This window comes from Oncorhynchus masou, chromosome 17, assembly GCF_036934945.1.
Source record: "Oncorhynchus masou masou isolate Uvic2021 chromosome 17, UVic_Omas_1.1, whole genome shotgun sequence".
In the NCBI taxonomy this organism is placed as follows: domain Eukaryota; kingdom Metazoa; phylum Chordata; class Actinopteri; order Salmoniformes; family Salmonidae; genus Oncorhynchus; species Oncorhynchus masou.
The window spans coordinates 12,919,123-12,932,861 of NC_088228.1; the positions used below are offsets into that span (position 1 = coordinate 12,919,123).

Genomic DNA, 13,739 nt, shown 5'->3' on the forward strand with positions numbered 1-13,739 from the left:
AAAACATTTCATCACAGGTAAGACATTTTAACTTGTTTAGTATAGTCTGTTTGTAACTCCACTCACTAGTTGCAACTGTATACAGTGGTGGGAAAAGTATCCAATTGCCATACTTGAGTAAAAGTAAAGTTACCTTAATAGAAAAGGACTCAAGTAAAAGTCTCCCAGTAAAATACTACTTGCTGTAAGTAAAGTTAAAAATATATACTTAAGTTTCAAAAGTAAATGTAATTGCTAAAATATATTTAAGTATCAAATGTATAAGTATAAATCATTTTAAATTCCTTATATTAAGCAAACCAGGAGACACCATTTTTGTTTTTATTTTATTTATGGCTAACCAGGTGCACAGACCAACACTCAGACATCATTTACAAACTAAGCATTTGTGTTTAGTGAGTCCGCCAGATCAGAGGCCGTAGAGATGACCATGAATATTCTCTTGATAAGTGTATGAGTTTGACAATTTTCCTGTCCTGCTAAGCATTTAAAATGTAACGAGTACTTTTGGGTGTCAGGGAAAATGTATGGAGTAAAAAGTATACTATTTTCTTTAAGAATGTCTGTTTTTTTGGTTCAGGAGTGTCCTGTCATTTTTCCGCTGTATAGCGTATGTACCGGTGTAGTACATTTTGGAGCGTTTTACGCCTGTGTTCTGCGTTACCCTCTTTTGTTTGATGTGATTGTTCCGGAATACATGGTTTTTCCGAATCCTCTGCTCTCTGCGCCTGACTCCACACCCATCACTCTTCGAATCCTGACAATAATTAGTAAAGTAAAATACAGATACCCCCAAAAACTACTTAAGTATTACTTTAAATCATGTTTGCTTGGATGTGTAGTCAATTTGTTTGTGCTGGTCTTTGCTAGCTTAATGTTCCAGTTGGTAGATAGTTATCACTCATTCACTCACTCGGCTGCTAGCACCATCATGAAAAGGGTCATGAGGGAACCCCTAAAAGATTTTGTTTTTCTACGAGAACAGGCAATGTTGAAAAGTCATCTTTAGACATACTTTTCTTAAATGTAGCTTTGTAATTGACTAAAACAAGCAGACAACAAGAAAATAGTGTCTGAAAAAGGTCAAGTTTTTGCTGTGAGCCAATGGGGTAACCTAGGTAACCACAGCTTGTTTTCCCCACAGGCAGAAGGGGCTGTAACATTCTATTTAATACTAACTGGGACTATAGGAGAACCCTTTGAAGAACCCTTTTTGATTCCAGGTAGAACCCTTTTGAGTTCTATGTACAACCCATTACAAAGAGGGCTCTACATGGACCCCAAAAGAGTTCTACCTGGAACCAAAAAGGGTTCTACTATGGGGCCAACCGAAGAATCCTTTTGAACCCTTTGCTAAAAGTGTAGAAAAAAGTGTGAGTGTTAGTGCAAGAAAATGGGTGTTAAAGTTTATCTCTTATTTTTCCCTATATGACATCATGTTCTACTCACCCCCCTTTATTATAATGATGTGGCACAGATATGTTACTATAGGTCAGCTAAAAATAGAGCTCCACAAGAATGTTTGATCATGAGAAAGAAAATTACTGTGGCGGAATGTTTGTGAAACCCTTTTTCTTTATAGCACATACAATAGCCTCTCCCACACAGGAGTCTGAGGAAAAGTCATTTATCACATTGTGCAGTCAATGTCAGAAACAGTTCAGGTTCTCAGCGGGAGCATGCTGTTTCCAGCTCCTCGCTTCCAACTCAAGAAAGGAGAAAACAAAATTGCTTTCTGGTTTAAACTGTGCATTTCTACCTGCTACAACTCACAAGACAAAAGAGGCTTAAAACTTACATTTGGCTCACAAACTACACAAATTATCAAACTATAACTTCAAATAAAGTCTTAATTAAATCCCTCTATGATTTTCTTTACATGGAAAGTCAGGTTTATATGTGATGTGGAAGTTAGAAACTTCCTTTAAAATGTAGGCAGCTTACCTTGTTGTTGCTAAGGACAAGTTCCACACTGGCCAGTTCTGAGTAGCACAACTGTGATGCAGAAACGGTTCTCAAAATGATGTGTTGCAGAAACTGTTCTCAAAATGGCTGCCCCTACAGCAGGCCCAGCCAGCTCCTCTCAGGTGACTCAGCTGTGTTATCGCAGGCGGTCGAGCTGAGAGGGAAGCAGAGCTTGAATATTAAACCTGACCAGCCCTTGTGTTGGTGCTGCCGGGTGGCTGGCACCGCTAGGCTAATCTCTGTGGGAGAACGGCTATAAATATTTACAAAAAAAACCTAGATAGTGACAACTCTGAGAGAACACTGCTCAAACTTCTCTGACGCTGAGTGTATTTGACCTCGGCAGGTGTTTTGAATGTGTTTTGGAAGAGAATAGTATTTGACCTCAACAGGTGTTTTGAAAATGTTTGAAGAGAATAGTAATTTACCTCAACAGGTGTTTTGAATGTGTTTTGGAAAAGAAAATACTTCCCTATTAAAGAATTATGTTTATTCTGAAAAAGGTTATCTCCGGTAATACCAAATCTATTCTGTGAATTCATCAGGGGCATCTCTCCAGTTTGATATCAATCCTACCCTATTAATCATATTACAACCACTATCTAAGATCTGCACAAAATAGCTTATCTCATTATCTATAATTCAATTATATTCTCATAACCATAAACATAGCCTAAATCTGGCACTAGAGGCCAGCATACTCCAGTTATTAGGTTTCCCTCTCTCTCTCTCTCTCTCTCTCTCTCTCTCTCTCTCTCTCCCTTTCTTTCTCCACTCTCTCCATTTCTCATTCCCACTCTTATCCCCAATTGCACAGAGAGCACAACCCCAGCAGCGATGTTCTTGCCTCTCACAACCGTGTTTTCTCAGTCATGTGTAAAAAGGCTTTGGGCCTGATTCCTCCCCACCTGCTTTGGACATGGCTGGATTACAGGGCTGTCTTTACTGACTCTCAGCTTCGTCAGGTTCAGTGGAACGATGCAGGGCCTGAATCAAACCGGCAGCTAGTAACACCTCACCTGTTGTGAGGTGTTTCCCTCCAGGGTTAGAATGATCTAGGAGCTGCTGACACTGAGCTAACAGGAGCTCGCTTCCCTACATTGATATAGAGCTGTTATAGAGTGTAAGGTATGACATTGGTGCCTTATGCTTGTCGCTTTGTGTGTATTTTCATCAGAATCTGCCACTACTGTAGCATTAGCCAAAACAATGGCCAGTGTTACCTGTATTGACTTGATGCAGCAATCCAGCCATCAGTCAATCAATTTGACTCAATCTTACACCACTCACAAAGGTTTATGTTACATTCCACACCATTTCCGTGTGAAATAAGATTTCAAAACCTAATGATATCAAGATATCCTTCCTGTCTTCTCTCAACTTTGCACTTAGAGCAATTCAATTCTGTGGAACTCACTAACATTCCAACTGGCACGATCACGAGTGTGGGTAGGAGAGTGCACTGTGCAATGACATTGTTTAGTCATCCAGCTAGCTTTTCCTCCACAGTCAACAGTACTGTACATGTGTGCACAGTGTGCACATTGATATGGGGAGAAACCTCAAGGCAAGGACATCTGAAGTGTGTACTGTACAATATTCCTCTATTCAGCTGCTGTTGTGTTGATGTTGTGTTCTTGAGAAAGGTGAAGGCCACTTGTTCAGTTGAGAACAATGTCCAGAGCACTGCAGATAGAAATGTAACATAGATAGAGAATGAACAGATGGGAACTATTTTCCGCACGACAGCCGATCTGATCTGTTTAATACGTTACGTTTCTTCGTTACAAATATTGTTTTTATTCTAAGTGACCTACCCTGTTTATTAAATGTCATTTATTGGTTTCGGTGACTTTGATCACTTAAAAGAGGTTGATCTATTATGGGATGTCAGAGTGTTGCCTAGTGATGTCCGTGTTCGATATTACCGTAGATGGACATGTTCTGAAAACCAATTTGCAAAATTGAAAACATTTTATGCGAGGCTTTCTGAACGAGAAGTGAGATATGATCATAGATCTGAATTTATAGCCTTGGTTGAAGTGATTGTGTGAGATGGAGGACATGTCCAACACACACGCATAGGCACACACTGCTTCACGTATCAGGTCCTGACTCATGGCTCGGGGCGCCTGAATGGGCGTCTCTCTCTTCACAGCTAAATTAAGCAGAGAAGCCACAGCAGCCTGCCACAGACAGACAAGCTAATTTGTAACATTTCATCCTGTTTCCCTCAGACCTTCTCCGGGTGAGCAGGATGATGGATGTAGAAATGGGAGACGCTCTCTCCAAGAAACATCTCCACAGAAAGCCCCTATACTCCTCCCTCTTCTCCTCACCACTGTCCATTGAAAAAAAGGCTGAAAATGTGGTTCAATTCCTATCCTCTTTGATATCCCCAAGTGTATGCCCAACCACATTAGCCGAAAGTGATTGGAGCAGCATTAGCATATTGCAGCTGGTAGTAACCTCCGGGGCAGACATGGAGAGGCAGTGGGAACATAATTGAATAAATGTCTCCCTCTGCCAGCACTGACATCCCATAGGGACCTTTTCACACTCCAAGTTCTCGGTGAGGGTTACATCATACAGAGGGGTGACACTTATTGGAAAAGAGGTGTGTCATAATTTCTCCCATTGGCCACTCTGTATAATTAGCGTCGAAGGATCATTTTATACATGTGGACATAAATAGCCTCGTTAAGCCGGGCCTGTACATTAATGGGTGTGGCCCCGTAACCTTGCATTTGTGACGACAGCTCATAGTTTACCTTGGAACTGTTTATGTTTTTATCAATAAGGACTTTGTGATCATGTTTTAGGACGTTCCCTTCCACAGTGTTTATTTACGGGAGTAGCGCAAGTTGTCTGTGGCTTACACGGGACCATTCTGGCTCTCTGTCTGCACTTGGCACAGTATGTTCCAGTTTCTCTGCTCCTGGAGGCTCCCCTCAAAAACAAAATTGCTCATGAAAAGTTGGGGAAACTGTAAAATACTGTAGTAGGATTTACGGAGGTCCCTAATAAAAAAGACATCGAAGTAAAAAAACAACAACTAAAGTGACAAATCTAAATGCAAATCGTCAAGCCATCCAAAAGGTTTTGCTTCATCGTCATTTTTGCACAGAACCATGCAAGGGACAGGGTTGGTTTCTCAGTACGGTTGGTATCGTGTGCCGGTCACCGTCTCCCAGCAAACTTCAAGCCATGCCATTATTACTCAGAACTGATGCCAAAATCACACCCAGTTACATTTACCACATGAAATGGTGTTATGATACCTTATTCTATCTATACAGTCAAAAAGGAATCTGAAGTACTGTATGTAGGCCCTGCTGTAGGTGTGGTTGCAGAGGAAGTGAGGGTGATCAGTTGCACCTACTTGTTTAACCTACATGTATTTACAGTACTTAAAGTCAAAATATTAGCTATCCCCTTGATGACAAAAAATGGAGAGCGAAATCATAGCTGAAGATAGTATTTAATGACCAGACGTTCTCCTCTTTTTGGTACAACTGTCACCTGCAAAATAAATAACAACACGTACAGAGAACATACCATCACCGAATGCCAGCCATTAAAATTGGTTTATTCCGCTACTACAAATGCATTCTGTGGCAGTGTACACATAACAATGGTATACATTACTTAGTTTTCATCCTGTTTTATCTAGTCTAAACACAATCAGATGCCAGCTTTGCCTGTTCTTTTAGATAGAAGAATGATTGTATTCAGATTATTTTCCTCACCAGATATTATCAGCATATTGATATGAATTTCCCTCTCTCTCTTTGAAAAATTGTGGCATTTTTGGCAAGGACTATTTTCATAAAACGAGGACTCTATTTTGCTGTAACAGCTATTGGAATGATGTTTGGGCAGTTAACGTTTAGAAAAACCCTGGGGCATGTCATAAAGAAATATGATGTCTAGAACTGACATTCTCTATCATAATGTGAAATACAGAGAGCAATACCATCTCTATACATTACTTTTCTATTTATATTTCTGTAATGTCCTGAAAGTTGCGCCCCACTGCATCTGCCCCTTCGCTATTACATTTGTCCCATTTGTTCTGTGACATCCACAATGAGGTCATATTCGCGGGACACCCACTCTTGCTGCTTCTAAACCCCATGGGGCAAAACGGACATCTGTCAGTAAATGAGGTATGGCTCTAATCTCTCTCTCTCTCTCTCTCTCTCTCTCTCTCTTTCTTTGCTTCCTCTCTGCCAGCTGAAGTACCTCCACTCTCTGGAGAGGACCTTCAAGCACCTGTGATGTCTGTTTACTGGTGCTATACTAAGTATCATGCACTAAATGCAATCTGAAAAGGGACACAGGGGTTCCCCCATTTTTCAACCAAATTTTCCTACCATTAAAATGGTTGTTGGAACAAAAATATAGTAAAACATATAATTAGGTATGGAGCTTTTTTTTTTGGTGATGACAGATGAAGGAGTTAAATCTCAAACATATGAAGAGGTTAACGCTGGTATGCCTGGAACAGGTGAGAGCACAATCAAGTAACCCTCCAATCAACTCAAAGGTGTAAAAGCTGATTTTTAAGAGAGACTATAAGCAGTGGCGGACTTGCCAGGTGGACTGGTCCATTTTTTAGCACAGTGGGCCTGTCCAACTTCGTTTTCTGTGCGAAATGACAATTATCTGGCTTATAATGGGGGCGTCAAGGGCCGTTGTGTTAGAAATAGCAGAGACGATTTCTGGTCCCAGTCCACCCCTGACTATACCGTAATGGAGTGATATCCCTCAGTTGGAGTGGATGGTTAGTGTGTAGAGGGGCAGTGAAGAGTCATGCTTGATTAAGTCCCTTTCACAGCAAGCTGAACATGTTATTAAACCAAGAGCTCTCTCTCTGGACAGCCTGACCGCTAGTGGATGCTTACAGGTACAGACTTGGTCGACTGTTTGGTGGACGACAGACTACAACATGTCTAACTGACTTTCTGATAAGGTTTGTTCTCCTTACGTAAGTCCTATCGTAATGCTGTTTTCTTGATTGATAACGCTCACTTATAATTTCTTAAATGGGAGATCCATTACCCTTTTGAAGGAGGTCAAGGTAATACGTCATTTGGACACCTTGTGGTACTGTGAACTAGTTTACTGTCTCTAGCCATCCAAGTAGCTAAGTACTTTATTTGTAATCTTTCAGGATTTATTTTTAGAGAGATTTTTCTTCACGCCAATTTCAGACAGGGAATGCATTTGTTAAACTGTAACACATTACTGCAACTCTCTATATTTTCAACTCTAGAAATCCTAGGTCCGCCCCCAAAGCAATAAATCGAAGTAACAACAACAAAAGTAACATAAATCTAAATGCAAATCGTCAAGCCATCCAAAAGGTTTTGCTCCATCGTCATTTTTGCACAAAACCATGCAAGGGACAGGGTTGGTTTCTCAGTTTGGTCGGTATCGTGTGCCGGTCACCGTTTCACAGCAGACTTCAAGCCATGCCATTATCTGAATAGCTGTGGAAGCTCTGGTTTGTACACTCTTAGAAAAAAAGTGCTATCTAGAACCTAAAAGGGTTCTTCGGCTGTCCCCATAGAAGAACCCTTTGACAAACCCTTTTTGCTCCCAGGTAGAACCCCTTTGGGTTCCATGTAGAACCCTCTGTGGAAAGGGTTCTACCTGGGAGCAAAAAGGGTTATCCAATGGGGACAGCTGTAGAACCCTTTTGAAACCCTTTTTTGTAAGAGTATATGGAAAAGGTAGACTACATTTCATAGTTTTGTGTGAGTATGAGTGCGCAGCATCGAGCTGGAAGTGAACTCTCTCCCTCAAACACATTCTCTCTTTTTTTTCTCTCTCTCACTCTCTCTTTCTGACCTATTCTGTTTTTAGTGGTTAGCATAAGTAAAAAAAAAAAAAACGTTTTCAAAACATGAAGAGATATTGTGTAATGGAGGCAATGTTATGCATTACATTAAGACAATTTCTATGAGTTTTTGAAGAGGAATGTATCTGAAAAAGGAATGCAATGCTTGTATTCAGTGTTGACATCGTAAAAAACTTGCTCTGAAATTAGTAATTAAATAACCCTCTACTATTTGTACATTCAGGCACTGAAAAATCACATGTCAATATGTAACTAAAAAAGATAGTCGCTCTCAACTTTCCCTTGGTAAGAACAAGGAAACGGAAACTTTGAAATTGGCATTCGTGTAAATTTTCCTACTCAGTAGTAATGTCATGTGCATTCCCCTTGCTCTCCTTTTGCGTGACCCCCCCACCTCACCTTAAGTGAAATTCAACAATGAACTGACGTCAGAGCTTTCAGAGGCCCTCTTAAACAGTCACCTTGGCTTACGGGGAAAAACCATGACACCTGTCTTGTAAAAGGGAAGTCCACCAGTTTGATGTGCCCCTCCGTGTGGACAAAGGTGTCATCTATCCTCCTCGGACCCCGTAGAATGGTCTGACCAGGCCAGGAAAGTCCAGGCAGACCCTCCACGGACGCACAACCCCTATCCCCCCCACCCCCACTCCTCACTGGGTTAAGGACGCTCCGGTGTGATAGCCAGCTCTCACCCCAGCAACCCTAAACTCAGTCAATTTAACTATACAAGGGCTTTTACAAAAAAAGCTAACTTGAACAGCCATACAATGGCTAAAACATAAACCATATCTCTACTTGCCTCGGTTTAAGTCGTTTAGGTTGTTGTTTAGTGGATGTGTCAAAGTTTTTAATGGTTTGCATTGGAGCAGTTTCTAGTTCAGTCCCACGCTGGAAGTTCAGTCGTAGAGGTGTTGGTTTTTGGATGTGACGTAGAGGGGGGCTTAGGGGGTTAGAGGAATGTTATGGGTTGTCATCGGGGGGGGGGGGGGGGGTAGTGCGGTTTAGGGTCGTTTTGGGTGGCTCCGAGGGGGGGGCTAACCGCTGTCAGAGGAGGTGTGCGGCGCCGTTGAGGGCGAGCGACGCCGGCGGGCGGTGGAGGTCCAGGAACGCTCGGAACGTTCGGAGCGCTCTGAGCCCAGTGAGGTGGGCCGGAAGCGGTGCAGGAAGCCGTCCAGGAATTCCTGCTGCTGCTGGTTTATGGCTTGGGAGATGAGACAGGGCAGAGCCTGTAGGCTGCCCGTCACCGAGTCCAGCTTTTCCTCTAGCATGCCGATCCGCTTGTCCAGTTCCTCGCTGCGCTCCTGCAGCTCCGACACCAGGTCATACATCACGTTCTGGGTCTGCAGGAGGAGGAGGAGAGAGACGAGGTGATGGATCTATTATGTTATATGCTAAGTGTATTTATTGTGTATATGAAATGTAGTCATTTGACACTTGCCATAAATTGCTCTCAAAGCATATGCATGTAAATTCTATATAGTATCATTATCACTATATGGTGAATATTAGACTGGTAGCTTTGAACTCACATCAGTTGCAAATGACCCCTTAAGAGGTAATAATAATGAACAAATTAATTAATAAATAAATCATGCTAGAGTAAACTACTAACTGGAATCTGAATCTATTGATGTCAATATGAGAGTTGACAGGAAAGATAACTATCTGGGTTAGAAGGGGTAGCAACTAGGGAAAAACCTAATTGGTAGGGATCTTTTCTTATCAATATCACCACAGCTTTTGACCACAAAATAAATTAAACTGTATTTTTTTTTTTTTTTTACACTGGAAGGTGATTATGCAACATTATTATACAGCATAACACAGCAATAGAAGTAAAGTAAAAATACACAATAATGACAAACGGCAACAGAAATAATGTAGTTATGATTATTTATTTAATATTAGCAGCAGATTTTCCAGAGGGAAGCGAAAAACCAGAAACCCATTTAAGTCAATATGGATAATATAACAAAAATGATGTTGGATGCTAACCGCCGATAAACTCCACAGAAGAAGAGGATGGGGTGTTGGCACTGTTTCCACAGTTCTGTTAATGACAGTGAAGGCAGGTGTTCTGGCAAGCATTAGAGAAGGACACTGGGTGCTAGTTAGCTAGCCAACTAGGACTCCGGTATTCAGCAGGCGGGATGGGTAGCTAGCTAACACACCGGTAGACAGTGTACTTCGCCCCAGCCTGTTGCCCCACTGTGTGCTAGCTAGTTAGCTAGGAGGACTCTATTACACAGCAAGTGGGAGGTGGGGGCAACACCGGTAGCTAGCTAGCTAGTTAGGACACTGGTAGACAGTGTGCTTCGCCCCCGAAAAACTCAGATAATAGTTTTGTTTCCCTTTTCTTTTGACCCACATTTTAAATCGCATTGACAATCAAGGGAAATCCAGAATATCAAAAGTGCCACAAGGGGGAGATGTTCCTGCAGATGCTCACAACGCCCTAAATTACGGGCCGTATTCACACACTATTGTCAAGACGTGCGCAGTAATACCCACACCACAGTCCCTGGCCATTGCCACTCAACGATGCTCTTTTAATAAGAGCCACCTAACACTGTGCGTGGGCCGGGACCTTCAGATCCCAGGGCGGTGACGTTAACGCGTACTCTACGAACCCTGTCATGACGCATTATCTTGACACTATTTAAATGGACAGTCTGGTGACGACAGGAAGCTTTTTGTTGTTGTTCATTCACTCAGTACTGATTGAACGTTTCTTTGTCTTGCTTGGTTACAAAAAAAAGAAGAAAAAAAGTCTAAAACAGTTGATGTATTGAAAACAGTCACATAGCTAACCAAGTTAACAAGCATGGCATTTTCTTTTGATTGCCCAAAGGTCATACAAGCAAGCAATTACAGTATGTTGGTGTTGTTTGACTTGGGTGCACCCCCACCCCCTAGCTACATTGAAAAGTAAACTTGACACTGTGTTAGTCAGTCAGTGCAAATTTGGATTATAATGACATTAAGAAAATTGTATTGACAGAGGAGGGAGTGTACTGAATAAAGGCATAAGGTAAGGGCTGTAACGTTAGCTAGCTAAGCAATCCAGGTTGACTAGTGTATGGAGTAACGTTAGCTAACGTTAACATGTATTATACATTAGCAGCATGGCAGTTTCCCAAAGTTTAGTGTTGACTATGAACTGTGCTTTGTGGAAGAATGTGGGAGATATTGTTGTGCCGGTGCATCGCTAACTGTCCATACAGTTAAAGTTACAGCTTGTTGGCTTGTAGCTAGCAAGCTAACATTACTGGCTATTGGTAGTTGGCTAGCTAACTGGCAATGGCAGCTATCTAAATTGTGCTTATTTGTTTGTGCTGTGATTGCATGTAAGTGCCAAGGCCAACAGTTTGCACAGATGGCTTTAGCCATGTGAAAATCTTTTGAAAGAAAAATATAGCTAGCTTCATTTCCTTGTAGCTTGCCTCTCATCCAAGTGGTGTTAGTGTGACCGACGTGAAATGGCTAGCTAGTTAGCGGTGGTGCGCGCTAATAGCGGTTCGATCGGTGACGTCACTCGCTCTGAGACCTTGAAGTAGTGGTTCCCCTTGCTCTGCAAGGGCCGCGACTTCTGTGGAGCGATGGGTAACGATGCTGCGTGGGTGACTGTTGTCTGTGTGCAGAGGGTCCCTGGTTTGAGCCCGGCGAGGGGATGGACTACTGTTACATTAGCTAGCTACTAGTGGGGCGGCAGGGTAGCCTAGTGGTCAGAGCGTTGGACTAGTAACCGGAAGGTTGCGAGTTCAAACCCCCAAGCTGACAAGGTACAAATCTGTCATTCTGCCCCTGAACAGGCAGTTAACCCACTGTTCCCAGGCCATCATTGAAAATAAGAATTTGTTCTTAACTGACTTGCCTGGTTAAATAAAAAAAAAAAACCTAAGTGCTTTGGTCCTAATTCAGAACTGAGATTTGGCTGAAAAGATGTTAGCATAGTCAGAAATGCTAGAAAAGGGTAGAACATCATTGGTTGTTAATGGACTTAAATGAGCACGTGAGAGCAATAAATTATACATTTAATCAAAACTGTTAACCCTACAAACTTATTGTCCAAATGCTGGAAAGTCAAATGGTCACTTTGTGGACGCTGTCGTTCGGGGCAAGAAATTGTCTTTTTTGGTGTCATATTGGCATAGATTTTATGGTAGGGAGATTCAATTTTAACATTGCGCTTAAACCAATGCATATACTATTAGGGGCTATCGCCCCCACAATAATACAGTTTGTGTTTTGGAAGTGTTCAACCTCCTTATATTCCACCGGTCATAATAGCAGGACAATTCAGGATCAAGGATGTCTTGTCAGGATGCTGACTAATACCACAGGACTCTAGCCCCTCAATTAAGTTAACAAGAGAATGCATTTCTCTGAGCTAATTGGTCATTTTTCATCATCATATATCTGTCATTAGCCGAGTCAAACTTAGGGGATAATCTACAAACGACTTCACAACAAAGCCCTGCTGTCTGTTCAACTGAACAGGCTACTAATGACTACTACTGAGAAGGTGAATAACGAACATCAAAGAGTTTAGGTGTTATTTACATGGCTATCCAATGCTCTATTCCCTAAGCCAAGACAGACTGCTTTAACCGCAGGTGAAGAGAGACCGGTGGGGGTCTGGCAGTGCAAACACACATTAAAGCACCAGCTTCTGAACATTTTAAAATAGAAACCTGGAGTGCAAATGCCACACACATCAATGCTGCGGCCGGCGTCCAGCTGCAAACCTTTGAAAAACCCTGCCGCATGGCCTTTATAAGCCAGGGCAGTGGCCTGGATTGGGGCCTGTATATCTGGGTCTTCTTACCTTAGCCAGGTCTACTAGCGTGTTGGCCTGATCATTGAGTTTCCTCTGCTCCATCTTCACACTGCGCAGTCTGGGCAGAGGCAGGGGGGATGAAGAGGGTAGAGAGTGGGGATAGGAGGCAGAGGCAGGGGGGGGGTAGAGAGTGGGGATAGGAGGCAGAGGCGGGGGGTAGAGAGTGGGGATAGGAGGCAGGGGAGGTGGAGAGTGGGGATAGGAGGCAGAGGCAGGGGGGGGTAGAGAGTGGGGATAGGAGGCAGAGGCGGGGGGGGTAGAGAGTGGGGATAGGAGGCAGAGGCAGGGGGGTAGAGAGTGGGGATGGAGGCAGAGGCGGAGGCAGAGGCGGGGGGGGTAGAGAGTGGGGATAGGAGGCAGGGGGGTGGAGAGTGGGGATAGGAGGCAGAGGCGGGGGGGGATAGGAGGCAGTGGGGATAGGAGGCAGAGGCAGAGGCGGGGGGTAGAGAGTGGGGATAGGAGGCAGGGGAGGTGGAGAGTGGGGATAGGAGGCAGGGGAGGTAGAGAGTGGGGATAGGAGGCAGGGGAGGTAGAGAGTGGGGATAGGAGGCAGGGGAGGTAGAGAGTGGGGATAGGAGGCAGGGGAGGTGGAGAGGGTAGAGAGTGGGGATAGGAGGCAGGAGAGGTGGAGAGGGTAGAGAGTGGGGATAGGGGGCAGAGGCAGGGGGGGTGGTAGGCGGGTGGGTCATCAAGGTGGAGGGGGGGAGAGCAACACATGTTTGTCAGAAGAACTCTCTCTGGTAGGACGTTAAGGAGAGAGAGCAGCCTGCATGCATATACAAGCATTCCCAATCCTGATCATCGCCAAACCAATACATGCAAAAACGCAAAAAAAATCTATGAGTCAAATAAAAGTCCAAACAGAATACCCCCCCCCCAATAAAAAATACAATAAATGTAAATATTATCAAAAATAGAGCCTTTTATAAAGGTGACATTCCTTTATGTGTGCTCCCAGCTGTCACACCCTTACAGCTAGCTCAGTGGCAGGCCGTCAGAGAAACATCAGTCATAGGGTGAGCTTGCAGTGACTTGAGAGTGATGTGCACTTAAGGTGTGGAGGGTGTA

General features: G+C 43.2%; 2 protein-coding genes across 3 annotated transcripts in view; both read right to left on the reverse strand.

Annotated features, from left to right (window-relative positions):
- Positions 1-2,020, reverse strand: part of LOC135558110 (uncharacterized) — a 34,373-nt gene extending 32,353 nt beyond the window's left edge. The window contains exon 1 of the mRNA XM_064991855.1: positions 1,945-2,020. The gene's annotated coding sequence lies outside the window, so the exon portion shown is untranslated. The remainder of the gene's footprint in view (positions 1-1,944) is intronic.
- Positions 2,021-8,821: 6,801 nt separating this feature from the next.
- LOC135558514 (small conductance calcium-activated potassium channel protein 2-like) overlaps positions 8,822-13,739 on the reverse strand; it is a 43,653-nt gene continuing 38,735 nt past the window's right edge. For both annotated transcript variants that reach the window (XM_064992372.1, XM_064992374.1), the window contains exons 8-9: positions 12,660-12,729; positions 8,822-9,171 (exon numbers count right to left, since the gene is read on the reverse strand). In XM_064992372.1, coding sequence (XP_064848444.1) covers positions 8,866-9,171; positions 12,660-12,729 — 376 coding nt within the window. In that variant the 3' untranslated portion in view covers positions 8,822-8,865. The remainder of the gene's footprint in view (positions 9,172-12,659; positions 12,730-13,739) is intronic.